General features: G+C 43.5%; 1 protein-coding gene across 1 annotated transcript in view; it reads right to left on the reverse strand.

The window, feature by feature from the left end:
• Positions 1-277: 277 nt before the first annotated feature.
• The window catches only part of atr (ATR checkpoint kinase), a 43,982-nt gene continuing 21,841 nt past the window's right edge, over positions 278-22,418 (reverse strand). The window contains exons 29-48 of the mRNA XM_079528495.1: positions 17,908-18,074; positions 17,369-17,533; positions 16,445-16,536; positions 15,755-15,846; positions 15,232-15,409; positions 14,695-14,880; positions 13,337-13,496; positions 12,162-12,341; positions 11,833-11,975; positions 11,348-11,445; positions 10,245-10,474; positions 9,852-9,986; positions 6,960-7,160; positions 6,151-6,294; positions 5,647-5,797; positions 3,666-3,819; positions 3,055-3,208; positions 2,682-2,833; positions 1,965-2,070; positions 278-750 (exon numbers count right to left, since the gene is read on the reverse strand). Of these exons, the coding sequence (XP_079384621.1) occupies positions 577-750; positions 1,965-2,070; positions 2,682-2,833; positions 3,055-3,208; positions 3,666-3,819; positions 5,647-5,797; positions 6,151-6,294; positions 6,960-7,160; positions 9,852-9,986; positions 10,245-10,474; positions 11,348-11,445; positions 11,833-11,975; positions 12,162-12,341; positions 13,337-13,496; positions 14,695-14,880; positions 15,232-15,409; positions 15,755-15,846; positions 16,445-16,536; positions 17,369-17,533; positions 17,908-18,074 (3,062 nt within the window). The 3' untranslated portion in view covers positions 278-576. The remainder of the gene's footprint in view (positions 751-1,964; positions 2,071-2,681; positions 2,834-3,054; positions 3,209-3,665; positions 3,820-5,646; positions 5,798-6,150; positions 6,295-6,959; positions 7,161-9,851; positions 9,987-10,244; positions 10,475-11,347; positions 11,446-11,832; positions 11,976-12,161; positions 12,342-13,336; positions 13,497-14,694; positions 14,881-15,231; positions 15,410-15,754; positions 15,847-16,444; positions 16,537-17,368; positions 17,534-17,907; positions 18,075-22,418) is intronic.

Below are 22,418 nucleotides of genomic sequence, written 5' to 3' on the forward strand. Positions count from 1 at the left end.
CTGGGGCAATTTGAGCCACATGACCACCTATTTTCCCCACCCATCATATTGTTATGGCCCTGTCATAAATGCTTACTTATAATTTGAATTGATAGAAGACCATCCTGAAATAAGAGTAGATTGTTCAATGTTACTGCCAGCTCATTTTGCCTTGCTTGCAGTACAACTTAAGTGAAAAGTGTCTCATCTTACCCCGTTCTCCCCTATTTCTCTTTCATTTCATTCTCTTTCAAAACTAGACCGTTCCCAAATTGACACACAGACACACAGGTTTGCAAAACCATCAAAAAAAAGATTTGTTTTAATACAAAAAAACAAATCCACAGTATTTATATATCTTCCTATAGGACATGAAACCAGACTGTGGTCAGTCAGTGATAACAAAACAAGAAAAGCAGCATTACTGTACAGTACAATACAATGAATGTTAAGTTTCACTTTTTGGATAATATATATCAGCTGGGTGGAGGTTTGATGATCCATCAGAAATATTCAGACCTTGGTTCTGGTACTCCACACTGGTTAAAAAAAACTATACATTTCGATCTGGTCGGTGTGTGTGAACGAACACAATGGTTACAAGTAGGGCCCCCAGCCCAGGTACATCTGACAGAGGAGGTTGTCATCTGTGGATTCCTGTATGAGGTAGTGGACGTGTCCCTCTATGGACAGAGGCAAGCCAAGCACTTTGTTCTTGCACTTTATCACACCCTGGAGACGTTGCTCAATGTCGCACACATGAGTCTTTGCCTGGCGGAAACGAGGACAGAGATAACGAAGGTTGAGAAGCAGAGGAGAGAGAAAAGAAAACAATGAAGACGTGGAATATTAAAAAGCCAGCCAGCAGTATTACGTGAAAGAACAATGAAAAACACACTGGCTATTCGGGTTAGTTTTCAACTGAATTCGTCCTGACATTCTTGGCTGTGACAAACTGTTTTTTATTATTTAAGTAAGTGATAATGCATGATGATTTGCCTTGATATTAGAAAATAACATTGCTGGGTACAAAATATAAATTGTTGTAACAGGATAGCCATTTCCTCATTGCCCTTCATTATGGAGAAGTACCGTTAAGGTCTATTCATACAACATGACGTCACTGAGCTGCGGTGAAGAGAAGACCACCGCTCTCCCCAGACCTTCTCTCTGTTTTTACTAACCACCAAAACGGTGGTCACAGAGACTCAAGGCAATGTTCCCGACGTAAAAACAAACAAAGCAACAAAGGAATGAAATGAGACAGCGACAGAAAGAGAGAGAGACTATATAGAATAGGAAAGGAAGAGAAAAGGACCAGAAAGGAATAGAATAGAGGCAGATAGGCAGTAGAGAGAAAACGGAGGGAAAACAATGGACAAATTTGAGGAATTGTTGGCCATGGCGGTTAGGAGATATGAGCATGATAGCATCGCTACAATCACTGTGATGGACTATGAGCACCACCATCAAAACCACCGTTTTGGTGAAACGGTGACCACCTAAATCTGGAGTAGCCTTTATGTGACTCTTCCCACGTTAGATGAATGTAATGGGTACTGTACGCTATGCTCGCACAAGGGTGTCTCGAAAACACACAAGCCTATGAATTTGGGGAAAAACAAATATGTATTTGGATGAACAAACAAGCATCGTTTTTCAGCTCTCTCTCTCTACTTTTTTACTTTTATTACTCTCATCATAATTTACATGCATGTAAAAATGTTAGTTTTACTAGTCTTAGTTATACCAACATCATTCTTACGAAGGCTTGTGTTCATAGAACACTCTTGTAAAGATTGTCATGACAGGCGCTTTTCATTCACACTCCAGCTGCGGGTGAACATTGATGGAAATCAGTCAAGGGATTTGTGAAATGTGGTGGCACAAAATAAAAAAGGAACGACTGAAAGATTACTCACACACAACAGTGAGGGAGAGAGGAATAGGGGAAGAGAGAGGGAATGGGGAGAGAGAGAAATCACCTTCTCATTGAGTATCTCTCCGGTCTCGTTAGCTTGGCTTTTAGACGGGCCTTTTTCCTGTTTGCTCCACTCCACCAGAGGGTCATGAAGAAAGGTCTTCAGGACACTGGTACAAACACAATAATTTGTCCAAGTGTAAGGCAAAGCAGCTTGCAACATGCTGTTCAATCTCCTCCATTAAAGGCAGTTTCTGTACCCATGATTTTTCTCTGGTGTTGGTAATGACAGACTGAAGTGTTTGACCAATGTTGACTGTGAATAAGTTCATGTGCTTGTACATTTAGGGATTGTTTGGATTCAAGCACAGAGACGCATGTTGTTTCGAGTGTGTACCCTTGGGAATATATTTTAGGGTTGTCCCGACTCCCGATCCGATCACGTGATCAGAAATCAGTCCCGTCAGTGCCTTGAGGGAAGGAGAGACAGAGAGAGCAATGCCACTGGCTACGGTACTCGCTCCTTTGCAGGAGTGAGTGCCTGCAAAGGTGGGCCAGTTGCGATACCCCTTATCGTATTTTGCATATGACATGGCATAAACGTGTTCTATAAAAATATAAATGGATCGGGAAAAATCGGTATCGGCAGACACTCAAAATCAAATGATCGGAATCAGATCGGGAGCAAAAGAAAACGAGATCGGGACATCCCTAATATATTTTATAAATGCGGACTCAAATAAAGAAATTGAAATGTGTGTACAGTACAGTGTGACTGTACCTCATTAGTGGCTCTCTCTGGTCCCTCATCAGTCTAATTGTGACCTCACAGGCCTGTCTGAAGAGGCCCTCGGTGCCCATAGGGCCCATGGCATGAACCATGTTCTGTGTCAGACGGAAAGGAACCACCTCGGGGACGTCGAATGTCTCCCCCTGGTGGTGGAGAGAGAAAGAGGGGATGAAAAGGCAACATAAATAAACAAAAGACTCATCAGTATTCATTTATTCATGTTTGTAACTCCAATACCAATAGTGTACAAATGTAACCACTTGTGAATTAACAGTCTAGATGATATCTTCACACTTCACACATCATATTTATAACTATTTAAACACATTCTCTCTCACACACACGGTAGTGTATTTCATCCAACCTTGTTGAAGAGGCAGTTGAAGTCAACGTGAACACACTCCCCGGTGAAGGAGTCAAACAGGATGTTCTCTCCGTGGCGATCGCCCAGGCCGAGGATGTAGCCCACCATGGACATCACAGCAGTGGACCGACAGTACGCAGAGCGACTGCTGTACCTGTTCGTGTGCGCGTATAGCACACACACACACACACACACACACACACACACACACACACACACACACACACACACACACACACACACACACACACACACACACACACACACACACACACACACACACACACACACACACACACACACACACACACACACACACACACACACACACACACACACCCCGTGTTGAAGTCATCTACTGACAACATTAGTTGCCCAATATCATTGCACTTATTCTAACCCCAAACAATATTTTTGTCACAATATAGATTACATCTAAATAGTAAATACACAATTATATGTCCTGAACCTTGATCATGAATTGGTTCAGTTTTCAAAGATTATGAACCCCCCCCCCCCCAAAAAAAAGAGTCTGTCCAGTATACAGTAGTATAACTGCACAAGTGACATGCATTATCATCATAATCAGTCCACCTGGCGGTGGGTCATACCAAGACGTTGGGTCGGGGAAGGTTCGGAGGAACCACTCATGGAAGACAGGGGGGTGTCGAGCACACAGCTCCTTGTGGATGCGGAGTTTCTCATCAAAGGGAGCCGTCTTGGGAAGAATCAGCTTCCTCAGCTCCTTACCGGACAGGTACACGCCTGGTATGCACACACGCACACAAATGAACGCATAGACGTGCACGCACACACAGTCACAGTCACACACACACACACACACACAGTAACATCTTCATAACCACTTAAAGGAGCATTCAGTGATTTGGGTGATTTGGAAAACCGCCCAGTCCGCCCCGGTAACAAAATGTGCACATGCACACGCTCTACAGTGGGGGGAAGTGCAACAGGCCAACAGCATGTGCACCAAGGCCCGCCCCCACTCGATCATGATTGGAGGAAGGCCCCTCTCATCCTGATTGGATGAAGGCTTTGCCACCCAAAGCACAAACCGAAACTAAGGTTTTTTGACCCCAGGGGCTTACTGGGGACAGGGAGGAACTCCTTATATGGTCAGCACACTTTTTAGTAGGGAGGATTATCCAAAAAATAAGAAAAAATAAGTGAAGTGAAAGTGAAATCACTGAATATACCTTTAACCACTCTTGACTTAGTAAACAGAACATGAATTGTCTCTGTTCTTGGTCTTCTCTTTTATCATTCTACACAAAGTTTCCCCCAGAATAGGATACTAGGGTTAATTCAAGTGGTTAATTCATGGATAAATTAAGTCCCAATTAAATGGGTACTGGTAGTTAGAAATGGTTTGTAATGGGAGTGTCACGTTGCAAAAGTTGATACCAAATGGACCCTTAAGGGTATGGCCGGTGGGGTGCATACGTTGGTTAGACATACTAACGGTCCGACAGGCTTTAGTCGCCGGTTACAACTAACCCGTGGCTCCCGACATGCGTGGCAGGTTAAAACTAACCCTAATCAAATCGTGTTGACTTGAATTAACACTCACAATTCTAGTGTGCACATTACTAACACTAGAGGTGTTGATGATGCAACAGTAGCATCAGATCATTGCATCATCTATTTACAATTTAAGCATGTAATAGACACACGACTTATAGTAAGCAAGGTTAACAGTACACAAGGTAATACATCAAATTCATTAGTAAGCAAGGTTAACAGTACACAAGGTAATACATCAAATTCATAGAAATAGTATCTAGGATCATAGGGAAACCAAGAACCTATCATCAGTCTAACCCAACCAGGCTAGTAAGATCATTGGAGACAAACAATTGCAACTTCAGGACATATACTACCGCTCCATAACCAAAAAGGCAATTCAGATTTACAATGATTCTACCCACCCTCTTCGCCCTGAATTTGACTTGTTACTATCAGGCAGGAGGCTTAGAGTGCCATTAGCAAAAACGAAGGGTTAGAAGACGTTGTTTGTGCCAACTGCAGTGGACATTTTAAATAAGAAAATGTTTAAATAGCCCCTCCACCTAACGATCACTGTTGCTGCGCTATGGAAATGAATTTGATTCTAGAAACCTGGCATCTGTCTAAAATTAAGATGTGTTTAAAGAATCCTACTTTCATAGCCCTGCCAAAAGCTGTGTAGGCCTGAAATGCTTCATGCATGCATGAACACATGCATGAACACGTGCATGAACACGTGCATGAACACGTGCATGAACACATGCATGAACACATGCATGAACACGTGCATGAACACATGCATGAACACATGCATGAACACATGCATGAACACATGCATGAACACGTGCATGAACACGTGCATGAACACATGCATGAACACGTGCATGAACACATGCATGAACACATGCATGAACACATGTATGCATGAACACATGTATGCATGAACACATGCATGCGTGAACACATGCGTGCGTGCATGAACACATGCATGCGTGCATGAACACATGCATGCGTGCATGAACACATGCATGCGTGCATGAACACATGCATGCGTGCGTGCGTGTGTACCTCTCTCCTTGTACAGCTTGGTGAGGATGTGTCTCAGGCCAGCAGTGTTGTTGACCCATTCAATGATGCCACACTCCTCATTCAGAGGAATCACAGCGTACGTGCGGATGTGGAGCTCCCTCCTCCTCGACTCAGCATCTTTACGCAGGCACTACACACACACACACACACCGGTGCACACACACACACAGGTGCGCACACACACACACACACGGGTGCACACACACACACACACACACACACACACACACACACACACACACACACACACACACACACACACACACACACACACACACACACACACACACACACACACACACACACACACACACACACACACACACACACACACACACACACTTTACAGTCCTCCTCCATCTTCAGTGTTCATTTTGGTTGTACACTCTCCGAGTTACACACGGACAAAGAAACAATGAAGATTTTACTGTGTATATGTGCATACACTTGACTATACTCTATCTCCTACATGTACACACACACCTTATTGATAAGACAATTAAACTCCATGAGTCGGCAGTCCTTTCTCAGGTCGTCTTTGGGTTTACACATCATGGTGTAGCTTCTTCCATCCGTCCCCTTCAAACTGATCTTTTTAGGTTTCTGTAAGGAGGCCAGGATCTCCACCTACACACACACACACACAGCTAAATGATAGTTTGGAACCAAATTGACCCTTACATGGGTCTGTAACTCTGAGAGTGTACAAATGGTACTACACTCATAGTTAAATTAACATTGATTTTACAATATAAACTGGGGTCCCAGAGATAGAAATGCCATGAAATGGGGGTCAGTACTAAGTAGACAAATATGCATGTCAAACTGGGGGTCCTTGAAATTAAACGGGTTGAGAATCACTGCTAGAACATAAAAATCTTCTCTTATGGGGGTCCCTGTCATATCTTTTCAAATGGGGGTCTGCGGGCTAATTAGTGTCAATTTGGGGGTCCTTGACATGAAAAGGTTTGGGAACCACTGGGCTAACTAACATTTTGTCAGGTGAAACACCTGGTTGGCACCCCGGGCCATTTGTCTATTTGGACAAAACATATTACATATTATAGTACTCAGTGTGTGAACGGCCCTTAACACTGCGATGCAATGCATCTGGGACTTGATTCCAGACTTGTCACTAAAGGCTTGAGATTTGTCTCAGACAAAAAAGCAACTCTGATAGTACAGCTTTAACTTGTTGCTTAATACATGCATACATATCCATTGTTTCTAAAGAAATATTTGTTGAGAATTTATATAATTTCACAGCGTTTCACTTTCTCGCTCCCCCGTACCGAATCTTCAAAGCCAGCAAGGTAGGCCCAGTGTCCAGGAAAGGCGTCATGCTGAGTGTTGGCTCCCCCAGTAGAGGGCAGTGTAGGAATGAGGACAGACTGCAGTGGGATTAGTATCTGGCTGAAGTTGGACTCCTCCACCATGCGCTTCAGCTGCTTGAAGTGAACGCTCATACTGAGAGTGGTGCTGTTCCCATCCACCTGCATGGGGGGAGATGAACGCATGGATGCTTCTATTGTTAGTAGAAACACATACATCCATGCTTTTATAGTCACAAATATAAGCATAGAGGCAATAAACACAAATACAAGGTAACACAAACCTACAAGGTTGTCAGTATTAAATCCAATAATAAATAATACTAATGTGATGAGTTCCAAGTATTGTCGACTAATATGAAGAAAGCTTTTGGCCTGCCAGATGACAGAAGAATACAAGTCTTTGGAAATAAAGGTAAATATGTACTGCAAAAGGAGTACTTGTGGACAGGGGTTCAGGGTCAGAAACTGCTGTGTTGTACTCTGTGATTATTTCCAAGACACTCAGTTTGATATGCACGAGGCCACAGACGCTTTTAGTATGATTTATTTTCAACTCTGGGTCACGAATTCTCAGTGTTAGTTTAACTGTGAGTGCAAATGGAACCGTAAGGGTTGATTTAGTTCCATGTGTACACTCTCTGAGTTACATACCTGTCGGGGTCCCTTTCATTCATAACTATCAATCATTCAGCTGGGGACCACCCTGGAATTCGACCATCATGGCTCCATCTTAACTAACTGGTCCTAGTTAGCTCCCTACCCCGGATAACGCCTCCGCCTGCTTTGGATTCTACTCTTAGGGTACCTCTTCTTGTCCTATAGAGGGTATGCGCGTGACATCATCATCATACCCGGAAGTTATGCTGAGTGGCAAAAAACTACTTTCTGGCCATGACAGCCAAACAGAGCAGTCCTAATCATAAATGACGTTAAATGACAATAAACTCAATTTCCAATCACTTTATACATGTGCATACCCTCTATATCTGTATGTATTGCTTCCAGCTTTATATATTTATATATAAGGAATATTATTTCTTTGTTTCATGGTTGTTTGTGCAGTGTGTGTTGTGTATCATTCTATGTCACTAGGAGGACCACAATGTGCAGTATGTTGTGTATCATTCTATGTCACTAGGACGACCACAATGTGCAGTGTGTTGTGTATCATTCTATGTCACTAGGTGGACCACAATGTGCAGTATGTTGTGTATCATTCTATGTCACTAGGAGGACCAGAATGTGCAGTATGTTGTGTATCATTCTATGTCACTAGGAGGACCACAATTTGCAGTATGTTGTGTATCATTCTATGTCACTAGGAGGACCACAATGTGCAGTAAGTATGTTGTGTATCATTCTATGTCACTAGGAGGACCACAATGTGCAGTAAGTATGTTGTGTATCATTCTATGTCACTAGGAGGACCACAATGTGCAGTGTGTTGTGTATCATTCTATGTCACTAGGACCACAATGTGCAGTATGTTGTGTATCATTCTATGTCACTAGGACCACAATGTGCAGTATGTTGTGTATCATTCTATGTCACTAGGAGGACCACAATGTGCAGTATGTTGTGTATCATTCTATGTCACTAGGAGGACCACAATGTGCAGTAAGTATGTTGTGTATCATTCTATGTCACTAGGACCACAATGTGCAGTGTGTTGTGTATCATTCTATGTCACTAGGAGGACCACAATGTGCAGTAAGTATGTTGTGTATCATTCTATGTCACTAGGAGGACCACAATGTGCAGTGTGTTGTGTATCATTCTATGTCACTAGGACCACAATGTGCAGTATGTTGTGTATCATTCTATGTCACTAGGACCACAATGTGCAGTATGTTGTGTATCATTCTATGTCACTAGGTGGACCACAATGTGCAGTATGTTGTGTATCATTCTATGTAACTAGGTGGACCACAATGTGCAGTATGTTGTGTATCATTCTATGTCACTAGGTGGACCACAATGTGCAGTATGTTGTGTATCATTCTATGCCACTAGGTGGACCACAATGTGCAGTATGTTGTGTATCATTCTATGTCACTAGGACCACAATGTGCAGTGTGTTGTGTATCATTCTATGCCACTAGGTGGACCACAATGTGCAGTATGTTGTGTATCATTCTATGTCACTAGGACCACAATGTGCAGTGTGTATCATTCTATGCCACTAGGTGGACCACAATGTGCAGTATGTTGTGTATCATTCTATGCCACTAGGTGGACCACAATGTGCAGTATGTTGTGTATCATTCTATGTCACTAGGACCACAATGTGCAGTGTGTTGTGTATCATTCTATGCCACTAGGTGGACCACAATGTGCAGTATGTTGTGAATCATTCTGTCACTAGGTGGACCACCATGGAAATAAGCTACGGAATCTTTGTGTATAGTCCACGTTGGCGTTTTCTTAATTGATGACACTGACTGTTGCAATTTTTTAAACTGCCAATAAAGTATTCTATCTATCTATGTATCTATCCAACTACCCCAAGGACTCCTGGTAACAAACGAGAGGGTGATATCAGACAGACAACCTGGTGGGGGTTGATGATAACAGATGGCTGATAAAGTGAGAAATGACAAATCGGTGCAAGATAAGTGCCATGACTGCCATCATGGGCTGAACCATCACCACGTGAGACTTGGGCAGTACTCTAACTATAGTATATACAATATAATCTTTAATCTTGATAATAAAATATCGACTGTAGTACCATCAGCAGTTTTAAAGTTACAAGCCAAGAGGAACATGCTGGCCTATCTAAATGACTGAAAGTTGTGGTGACTGTGTTTGTGTGTGTGTGTGTGTGCGCGTGCGTGCATGTGCATCTACCGGCTTGTTGCAGAGTTCCAGCAGCTTGTCAGTCAGCCTGTTGGCATCTCCAATAAACTTCCCCAGAGGTTGTTTAAGACTGACAGCCTTCTTCAAAATCTCATTACAGCGATTCTTACGCATGTGGTAGGTTGACTGACACACACACACACACACACACACACACACACACACACACACACACACACACACACACACACACACACACACACACACACACACACACACACACACACACACACACACACACACACACACACACACACACACACACACACACACACACACACACACACACACACACACACACACAAGATTACATTGATATATTTACAACACAGTTACCGAAGTTATCAAATTATCGAATCAGTGACAGTACTGAAATGCACCCACCTTGGAAACAGCCGTCATTAGCCAGATGGACTGCTGAGGGTACGCCAGGAATACCTTGGCCACGATGGCCATGAGAACCTTGAAGACTTCGTCACTGGAGTGACACACCCTGGAGATGAGCTGGGAGAAGGCTGTGAGGAACTGGTAGGGTGCTAGACTGGTACAGTGCTCACTCATCGCTGTGTTGATCTTACTCATGTCCATACGGAGCTGCCTGTCTGCTCGCCCCGCTACACCACCACAAAGACACAACCAATGACTTTGTTGGTGTGCATTTAAAAGCAACAAACTCTTAATACGATTGTGAAATTAAACGGTGGTGTATGTGTTCTTTTTTGGTTAAAACAAAACATTTTTGCCCTCCTATGCCCAGCTTTGTCTGTTTGTGTGAACACAAACTTTGGCTGATGATTGGCTGATCACGTCATAGTGATGATTTGATTGGCTGAGCAAAGTACATAGAGGATAAAAGTGAAGACGCCAAAAGTGGCCGGAATAACATGCGTTATGATTTGATTGTCTGAGTACGGAATGTGATGTATGATGATAAGAGCGCCCCTCACTTCACACGGGTGTGGTTTTTAATTAAAAAGTTAAAGCTCTATTCTGATAGCAATAATTGCTATAGTGTTTACTTCGTTCCGTAACGGGGGTCTGTCTCCTCATCTCACCAGCTCTTTAATAAATGGAAAATACATTTTCAGGTGGGTCACCAGGAGAGAGACCCCATTTATCAGCTTTATACTATGCCAGTTCCAAATGTGTCCTGTATGGATTTCTCCCCCAATTGCATGAAATTGTTATTGTGACATGAAAAAATATTTTCCTTTTACTCTTTATCTTTATACTGATAAAATCCAGGAAGTTGTCAGTTACTGTACAGCTACCAAAACAACTTCCTTTTTGGTTCTAAAAGCGCTTTAAAATGCTTCTCTGAGCTGTCAACAGCGTTAATGAGAAGAAAGACCGACTTCGTAACATTTGCTGGCATGAAGAGAGACTGGTAGCTTTTGTTAGTGTTCCCTGAGACTACGTATTTGTATCATGATTTGAAACTAACACACCCTGTTAAGACATGTGTACCTTCACTGTGCTGTACTCACTTTTCTCACACTCATAGACCTTAGCTCCAAAGTCCAGCCAGAGGGAAAGCATGCGGGGCATAGCCTGGTAGATATACTGGTTCCCAAATTGCAGAGCTCTGGAAGCAGAAGAAATGTGGTTAGTGGCTCATAAATTAGCAGCTAATTATAAAATAAATTTGTATATAAGGTACAGTAATGTTAAATGATAGTTTGTTATTACTGTAGCTGTTAACAGCCTATGCCCTTAAACCATTTTACTTTGTTGAGTGGTGTCCACCAGGAGTCCATTCTTGACCCCTGCTTTATTTTCCTAGTCTATACCAAATCCCTTCAACAAAAATATCCCAATTAAAAGCTCACACAGAACTCAACCTATTTTCACAGAATGTGCACCTATTCTCGCAAATTGTTTGCTGCTGTTAATATTGTCCATCATGGTACCACAAAATAATAGAGTAGTACTGGATTTACAACTAGGTGGCAAAAAACAAAATGGTCCTCACTTTCCAAAGTTTGTAACGATGTATCGGATGAGGTTTCCTTGCTTCTCTATTTTATTGTCAGTGACCATGGGCATGAGCTTGTCATAGTACTTGGCCAGGTAGAAGTTTCCATCCTCCCACTCTGGTAGCAGGTTGGTCACATCCTAAAAATAAAAAAAAAGCATACTATACATAATGCATAATGTATTTCTCTTTAACCAGCCCTTGTTTTTCTGTCTTTTTAATGCACAAAGTCTACTCTTTTAGATAAGTATATGTAAATCAAGAGTAACATTATTTAGTATCATTATTATGTACAGTAATACATGGGAAGTGTTCCATCTTGGTACCTTATATGCCTTCATGATGGCGTTGGACTCAAAGTTGGCCGTCTCCTCCATGAAGCGTCCCACCAGCAGCATGGCCTTGCCTTTGGTCTGCAGGGTACGAGGGTCCGACAGGGGCTGGTCGTCTGGGAAACACTGGGTCACACCCTTCTGGAGGACAATCAGAGCCTGGTGCACGTCTCCCTGAAGACGGAGAGACATGGCATGAATTGTACAGTGTACACTTCCAATCCATGTAGTTTCGGTGCGTGCGTGCATGCGTGTGGACTCGTATCAGAAAATCTGTTCGTGATCCAACCATTCCGATGTCATGTGAAACAGCTATTAAAAGCTTTCTTTATTTTCTCAATGATTTACTTTAGTCAGTATATACGTGAATTGCACAAATGAAAAATGAAATAAAATATGAAAGTTATTTTTTTCTTTAAAAGGAATAGTTCACCCAAAAAAGGGATGATTTTCTATCATTTACAATTTAGGCAATTAGCAGACGCTCTTAATCCAGAGCAATTTACAGCAAGAACACCACAAGGTAATACATCAAATGCATAGAAATAGTCATCAAGGATGGAAGTAAGTAAACTAAGAACCTAACATCCATCCAAAAGTACAGTATAATATCTGTGCAATGAAGCTGTAAGTATACGCAACCCATGAAGCCTTGAATTCATGGAGATCTTTGTTTTTGAAACATTCCTAAGCCAATAATTTGAAGAGGGGCTGCGTTTCTGGTAGGAGACTCAAAGGCGACTCTTTGAGTCTCCTTTGGAAACTCCTGGAAACACAATCGGTCATCCCTATTTTGGTCATGTAGGCAAAAATAGGCAAAATGTAGAATAAGGGCCATATTTTCGCCAGTGCCTTACCCCTAATCCGTAAACTTCTTTGCCTTTTTTTTTTTTGTTTTTTTTTTTACTATTTGGAAAAACATTTTTAATAGTTCAAATAGCCACAACGTGTCGATGTAGACTGGCTAATTGAACAATTTTGAGATTTTTTCAAAACAGTAAAAGAAGGCAAACAAGTTTAGGGAAAATAGGGCCCTAAAGCGTCAGACTGTAGATAGGCTATTTTGTCTATTTTTGGATATAGGGCTAAGTGATTAACATCCACGTCAACTGATTGACCATAAAGCTAATTAATCCTGACCCTCAGCTCAAGTGTGTGTAGTCGTGTACCTTGGACCAGAGCCACTTGGCTTTCTCTGTGAGCAGCTCAGCCCGGTGTGTGTTTTCTGCGTTCAGCAGAGCATTGTAGGCTGTCTGGTGGTGTCCTGCCTTCCTGGCCACACGGGCGCTTTGGAGCCAGCACTCCCCCACCTGCTCCTGACATGCTGGCCTGAGGGCCACACAAAGATACGGCCTGAGTTGGATTTATCATTTATGGCCGGAGAGTTGGCTACATTAGTGTGGGTTACTGATTGAGAGTTGGCTACATTAGTGTGGGTTACTGATTGAGAGTTGGCTACATTAGTGTGGGTTACTGATTGAGAGTTGGCTACATTAGTGTGGGTTACTGATTGAGAGTTGGCTACATTAGTGTGGGTTACTGATTGAGAGTTGGCTACATTAGTGTGGGTTACTGATCAAAATTGCTTTGAACTGGATGAATACAGTATGCTCACCTCTGAATGGTAGTGACCAATGTAAAAATGTGGAGGTGCAAGTACTGCCTGGCAGCATACAGCAAGATTTCTTGTTTAGATTGTTCAGATATGACCAATTATGAAACTTTGATAACGTAATTCCAGTGAATCATCCTTCGGGGCAACAGTATGATCATTCCCACCAAGTTTCATGACAATCCCCTCACTTGTTTCTTTATCTTGATATGACATTTTTTAACCAAATCATTAATCATCTACCTACCGCACGCACACACACACACACTCTCCCACACACACACACTCTCCCACACACTCTCCCCCCCCCACACACACACACTCTCCCACACACTCTTCCCCCCCCCCCCCCACACACACACACACACACACACACACACACACACACACACACACACACACACACACACACACACACACACACACACACACACACACACACACACACACACACACACACACACACACACACACACACACACACACACACACACACACAACAATGCAACCTTGATACATTGTTAATATCTGGTAATCATTATTTCTTAACCAGTTAATGGTATTACTGGCCAATTGGTTGGGACATACCAGTAATATAAGGCTTAGGCAGGCAGAGGAAATCTCTTATCTCACTGCAAAGGTAACATCATCCCTGTTGCAAAGGTGCTAGGTGTTCGGTGTTTGATTTATGGCCTTTCCTTCTAGTGCAACAAGCTGGATTAGTAGCAGTTTTCGTACATAACTAATGCTGTTCATTAGACAATAGAATATTTTCATTGTGCCATTTTCAATATGCCATAATTAGAATGTCAAGGCAACAAAAAAAGTAAATATGTATTGTGTATTAGTGACTTAGGACGAGACACCTTGATACAATGAAAGTGTTTGTGTGTGCGTGCGCACGTACTTCCTTACCTTGAACCGAGGCTGAGCAAAGCTCGGCGCAGGGCCAGGATTGGTTCCTTGGCCCTGAAGGAATTCTGGGTCATCTCCAGTCGCTCTGACCAATGGAGAGACAGTGGGATGAGGCTGGGTGCGGAGTCATTGCTCTGCTTCAGCAGCTCAGTGAATGCATGCTCCAACTCACTCAGCATGTGAAGCCTACACACACACACACACACACACACACACACACACACACACACACACACACACACACACACACACACACACACACACACACACACACACACACACACACACACACACACACACACACACACACACACACACACACACACACACACACACACACACACACACACACACACACACACACACACACACACACACACACACACACACACACACACACACACACACACACACACACACACACACACACACATAACTTAACAGACAAATGTCAGTGCAAAACTTATAATGTACAAAATGTTTTATGTAAATAACGTGTGCTCTATTCCAACAAAAAACACAGACACACACACACACCTGACAATGTACTCGTATCCCCTCTGGTAGGTCCCGCACTCATAGCTGGCAGCAGACAGAGGGACCACCTGCTCCTTCCTGACCAGCTTCAGCTTCTCATAGAAGGCCTCGGCAGGCTGCTGTTTAGCAGCCAGCAGCATCTGGCCCAGGCGCACTCCCCACGTACTGGACTGCTCATCTGAACGTGACCATACAACACATGACAATGGGACCTTCAAAGCCCAAATGCTAATTTATACTTTGCATGACCCTTTCAACATGCGTTACACTGTTCACACTGTATTCATATATTATTTGAATATACAAATAAGTTTTGGAATGGAATTACAATCAAAGAGGTTCAATTACAGGGATGAAGGCTGAATCGAACCTAATGTGAGTTAAATTGAACTGTAGCCTGGAGTGTTTCAAATAGTTTTTGGTGCACATAAAGTGAAACTGCTAAGAGAGAGGAAAAGTTATTAGCTGCGCTGAGTAAATAGACTGAATAGATTTAATTTGAGGCTGTAAAGTGTGTAATTACCTGAACCCAAGTAATCTTCCAGCAGGTCCCATTTACTGAGTTTCCAGGCAGCCTCCACTCTGTAGGCATTCAGGTCGGACTTCCACTGGGGCCTAAACACGTACACATGTGATTCAATTCAACTTTTGTAATAAACAGCAAAATCCTCAGTCTTACATTTTAACTCAGAGTTTACACACTCAGTCTCAGCAAATGGATACGTTAACACTTTACTGTTTAACATTGAATATTATATTGTTGCAAGTACTGTCCATGTAGCCATCCAGGATCCTGGTGATTCATGACCATAAAACCTTTGATTCTGTATTTGTTTTTTTACCAGCTGCTTGGAAAGTAAGATGGTCTATTTTCTCTCGGGATGGCTTTGATGACGAATTTCTCATTGGCTGCCGTAGTGACGACCTACCTTGTTCATTTTTTGTTTGTTTGTCTTTTTTTCCCACAATATCAAAGGAATTATGGTCATGATTCACCAGGATCCTGGATGGCTTGATTCTAGGCTTAACATAATTGATCTCTATGTGAAAAATGAATGGTAGATTTTTCAGTGGTGCCAAAAAAACATGCCCTAAAGTTTTAGTTGCATTACAACAAACGGTTGAAAAGTATTTGGCTTCCGCTGGTACAGTATGTAAAAAGCATATTTGGTGAAGTATGAATAAATAATCTGTGTGTGTGTGTGTGTGTCACCTGTTGGTTAGTACTCCATTAACCTGGGTGATAACAGTGGATAGCTGTCCCAGACCAAGCATGGAACTCATCACGCCATGATAGTGACCAATCTACATACAAATAGAAAGAGAAGGGTGGGAAAATACAATGTGAGAAAACTACTGTCCATCATTACACTTTGTATTCCACCGATAACTTGTACTGTAAGATGTGGAAATGTTTTTGTTGCCGAGATGGACAGAACTGTGTATGCCTGCTTGTGTGCACACACGCCCAGACACACACACGCCCAGACACACACACGCCCAGACAGTGGTGGAAAGTACCCAAGTGCATTTACTGTACGTAAGTGCTGTACCTTTATGGTATTTGTACTTTAGATTATTTACAATTTCCAATACTTTTACTTCTACTCCACTACATTTCAGAGGCAAATATTGTACTTTTACTACATTTATACTGTATTTACTAGTTACTTTACTAGTTTCTTTGATTATAATTACAAAACATACATTAAGAGTATCACGCTGGCAGTTGTGATACTATTTGAAAATGCAACTATAAGGCTCTATGTTCACATAATATTTCTTACGTCATCGACATGATGAAATGGCGCCATCTACTGGCTAACTATACTTTGGACTTACTTTGGACTTCAACTGCAACTGTGCCTAAATATTTTATTTTTTCTAAATCGTTTTTATAACTGGACATCCTTAGGGTTTTTTTGATAGATATGAATCATTATTTTTAAAAGTAAATTTCCTTGCTTCCCACCCTTTAACCACTTCAGCCCTATATACATTTCGGCCATTTGAAAATAGCCAATCTACAAGCCTGCAATGTGTCACGATGCAACACATTGTGAGCTTGTAGATCTGCGATTTTCTAAATATTTGTATACATTGGAAAACTTGAAACGGGACATTCTGCATACTGCACCTGATCCGACTCCAGCTGAATGGCTCGGTCGTAGCAGGCTGTGGCGTCCCGGAGCAGGCCGATGCTCTCGTGTTCCAGAATCTGTTCCCGTAGTGATGGCTCCTCCCTCCTCAGTGCGTTGACGCCGCGCACTCCGTCAGGTTCGTGCATCGCCGCATACAGCGTCTATCAACAGCCAATCACAGTTGCTAAGCGAGGCACACAAAGAAAATGCAGCCCTCTTGAATCTGAAGCCAACGGCTTCCTGTCTGAGATCTATCTATGGTATCTATTTGGCAAATGTCAAAGGACCACAGAGAAATATTTTATCTCTTTCTTTGTTCCAGTTCAGGGCTTTGAAACGCAGGAGCTGAGCCTCACCTGGGTTAAAAACAAGAACACTAGCATCCCTATTCTGGCCGAATGGATATTCTTCTCTATGGTCGCAATCATTCAGCTATGGCAGAGAAGACCAATACAGTTCCCTGAGGCACCCCGCTCAATGAAGTACAGTATATTTAGGGTTTAAGTGGTTAATCAACAGCTCCATGTGGTCCGACCTGGAGGAAGGTGAGATGGTCCTGGATGTTCTCTTTGTTCTCCAGGATGTAGGCTTCAAAGTGCATCAGTGCTCTGGTGTAGGCTTTGGAGCGCAGTGAGGCCCTGGCCAGCACGTCTTGAGGAATGCCCTTCAGGAAGGCTACCACTCGCTGATACTCGCCACTCTCTGGAGGCAGAAAGACAAATACAATGGTATTACATGTTTTACTGATAAAACATGTTGCCACCAGGGTTTATTCGACTGCCAGAACAGCTGCCTGCAGCAAACTCTTCTACAGTACACTATACGGACTGGCTGCTTGTGTGAAATCTGTAAATGTCTATGCTTCACATGAACAATGTTCAATGAAACTCTGAAAATAACGTTTTACAGTTTACACGCATAGGTCTTCAATTACAATCCAATTTTAACACTCTCCGTGTAGCAGCATCTAATTTTGAAGGGACATTATTTACACAGATACTATATATTATACTATACATAGTAGCGGTCTGACTCTGCATTTGCTTGTAAAGCTGCACTTTGGTTCACAGTAAGTGAAAACATACTCTGAACTTTGATCTACATTTCCTTCCTTTATTTGTACTATCTGTTTGTCTTAAGTCTGTGTTTTTATACTCTGAGCCAATTTCACTGTTTACATTCAGAAGCTCAGTTGGAACACTATCAGATTGTATTTCTGAATCTGAACAAAGAGACTAGGACTAATTGAAATCAATTGAGCTATCAATAACAGCTCACTTGATCTCTTAGCTCCTCCCTTCATTTTTGAAAAAGCTCTTCCAACCCTATATAGGGTGATCAGTTTCAGACACACTCTGGGTAGCGGTCTGACTCTGCATTTGCTTGTAAAGCTGCACTTTGGTTCACAGTAAGTGAAAACATACTCTGAACTTTGATCTACATTTCCTTCCTTTATTTGTACTATCTGTTTGTCTTAAGTCTGTGTTTTTATACTCTGAGCCAATTTCACTGTTTACATTCAGAAGCTCAGTTGGAACACTATCAGATTGTATTTCTGAATCTGAACAAAGAGACTAGGACTAATTGAAATCAATTGAGCTATCAATAACAGCTCACTTGATCTCTTAGCTCCTCCCTTCATTTTTGAAAAAGCTCTTCCAACCCTATATAGGGTGATCAGTTTCAGACACACTCTGGGTAGCGGTCTGACTCTGCATTTGCTTGTAAAGCTGCACTTTGGTTCACAGTAAGTGAAAACATACTCCGAACCTTTTCTCTACATTTCCTTCCTTTACACTTCTGAGCTGTCTTAGCTCCTTTCCTTTCCCCCGTCTAACCACACTAGACCCTGACTCATGGCTGGCTGAATCTCGATATTTATCGAACAAATCACACAGGCTGACTAATATAGCCTAGTGTCCAATCCAAAGACCCGGACATCCAGACACATCCAGCGAAGGAGGCCGTCTCCTAGGGTTTTGTATCAACTTACTTCCTACTTCCTATTATTACTATTATTATGTTATAATTATTAGTTGTACTTTATTATTATTATTACTTTATTATTATTATCTCTTATATCTGTTTATAATGTGCTTTCCCACCGTCCCTATACTGTCCTCCTCTTGTCGCCCTAGACACTACCTTTCCCGTCACAGAGATCCCTCAAATCTCATCTATCCAGCTCGTTCACCCAGTCACCACATTGTGGTGGAGGGAGGCCTCTGGAACTGCCACGCAGCTACCAAGAAGAAAATGCCGGAATTCATTTCAGGCCACGCCTCCCTCAAGTCTCTGCATTTCCTTGCTCTGACTGAAACCTGGATTACACCAGATAACACTGCTACCCCCGCCGCCCTCTCTGTTTCACACAAGTTCACCCACACCCCTCGCCCAACAGGTGCAGGGGGGGGTACAGGACTACTAATGTCCCCCAAATGGAATTTCCGTGTCTTAAATCTCTCTCACCTTTCTCTGTCCACATGTGAATTTCATGCTATCTCAATATCACAACCAGTCCCCCTAACCCTCATTGTGCTCTATCGCCCCCCAGGAACCCTTGGGAACTTCCTGGAAGAACTAGATTCTCTGATCAGCTCCTTTCCGGAGAATGGCACCCCTCTGATCCTACTGGGTGATTTCAACCTACCTACAGCAGAGAAGTATCTTCCCGTTACATCCCTTCTGGCCTCATTTGACCTCTCCCTATCTCCCTCCCCTCCCACTCACAAGGCTGGTAATGTTTTGGACCTTGTGTTCTCCAGAGCCTGCTCTCCCTCTACACTCTCTGTTACCCCCTTAATCAGGTCTGACCACCACTTCATAACCTTCTCCCTCTCTCTCTCCACCCTCCCGCCCAAACCTACTAACCCTCCGAACACCACCACCCGATGCAATCTCAAGTCCCTAAACCCCTCCTCCCTCTCATCCTCTATTCTCTCCTCTCTACCCTCCCTGGAGTCCTTCCTCTCCCTCTCACCTAACACTGCAACCTCATCCTTCCTCTCCTCTATCTCATCGGCATTCGACCAACACTGCCCGCTCTCATCCAGGCCAGCTCGCTCATGTCCACCGGCTCCCTGGTTATCTGAAACTCTCAGATCTGAACGAACACCTCTAAGGGCAGCCGAAAGAAGGTGGCACAAGACAAAGCTACCTGATGACCTTTCCCACTTTCACTCACTCCTCTCTGCCTTCTCCCTCTCACTAACCACTGCTAAAACCTCTTTCTACCACACCAAAATCCAATCCTGTACTTCTAACCCAAGGAAACTCTTCTCCACTTTCTCCTCCCTCCTTAAGCCCCCTCCCCCCACTCAACCTGCATCCCTCACGGCTGATGTTTTTGTCAACTACTTTGAGAAGAAGGTTGACGATATCAGCAGCTCCTTTCCCCCCCTCCCCCATAAAGTGGCATCTGACTCAACCAACACTAACCCCAACTTACCATGCATGTCTTCTTTCTCTCCTCTTTCCCCAGACGAGGTCCTACAACTAGTGACATCCACTAGACCTACCACCTGTCCTCTCGACCCTGTCCCGTCTCCAATCTTCCAGACCATCGCACCTGATCTGCTCCCCTTCATCACCTCCATCATCAACACCTCAGTAACCTCAGGCTGCTTCCCATCTGCCCTCAAGTCAGCCAGAGTAACTCCACTCCTCAAAAAACCAACCCTTGACCCCTCAGATGTCAAGAACTACAGACCGGTATCACTCCTTTCATTTCTGTCTAAAAGCATTGAACGTGTTGTCTCCAACCAGCTCTCTCTCCATCTCTCACAGAACAACCTGCTGGATCCCAACCAATCAGGATTCAAGAAGGCACACTCCACAGAAACTGCCCTGCTGGCAGTCACAGAAGCACTACATGCTGCCCAGGCTGCTTCCCACTCTGCTGTCCTGATTCTCCTAGACCTATCGGCGGCATTTGACACAGTGAACCACCAGCTGCTCCTAGACACCCTAGCGGATCTAGGCATCGGCGGGACAGCACTAAAGTGGTTCTCTTCCTATCTCACCGACCGGACCTACCAGGTTTCCTGGAAAGGTCTGCTATCATCCCCCCGAACCCTCCAAACTGGGGTCCCACAGGGATCTGTACTTGGTCCGCTCCTTTTCTCACTGTACACCAAATCCCTTGGCACTATCATCTCTGCTCACAATATATCCTATCACTGCTATGCCGATGACACACAACTGTTTCTATCCTTCCCCCCCTCTGCCACTCAGGTGGAAGAGCGCATCACTGCATGCCTGGCTGACATCTCACAGTGGATGTCCTCCAACCACCTCAAGCTGAACCCAGACAAGACTGAGCTTCTCTTCTTCCCAGCTAAGTCCTGCCCTATGCGGGAGCTAACTATTTCCGTAGACAACGCCCTGGTAACGTCTGTCCCAACAGCCAGGAACCTTGGTGTTGTCCTGGACAGTCAGCTCTCGTTTAAAACTCACATCACAGCTGTCACTCGATCCTGTAGGTTCACACTCTATAACATACGACGAATTAGACCGTTCCTCACCCAGGAATCAGCCCAGCTCCTAATCCAGACAACAGTCTTGTCAAAACTTGACTATTGTAATTCGCTCCTTACTGGCCTACCGGCATGTGCACTTAAGCCTCTCCAACTGATCCAAAACGCCGCAGCTCGTCTGGTCTTCAACCAGCCAAAATTCTCACATGTCTCCCCCCTGCTCCGCTCCCTGCACTGGCTCCCAGTCGCTGCCCGCACAGAATACAAAACTCTGATGCTGGCATTCAAAGCAACCAAAGGTATGGCTCCCCCATATCTTGCAAGCATGATTGAACCCTACAAACCCTCCCGCGCACTCAGATCAGCCAACGCAGGAAAGCTGGAAGTACCCTCACTAAAAACGCCGGGACAACGCTCCACACGTCCCAAACTCTTCTCCCTTCTGGCCCCAAAACTGTGGAATGCACTCCCCGTTGCAATCAGAACTGCAGCATCACTCCCAATCTTCCGCCGTAGTCTGAAGACCCACCTTTTCAGACTCCATCATGGCCCATAGCACTTATCCTACCCC

The sequence above is a fragment of the Electrona antarctica genome (genome assembly GCF_951216825.1).
Source record: "Electrona antarctica genome assembly, chromosome: 18".
NCBI classification, from domain to species: domain Eukaryota; kingdom Metazoa; phylum Chordata; class Actinopteri; order Myctophiformes; family Myctophidae; genus Electrona; species Electrona antarctica.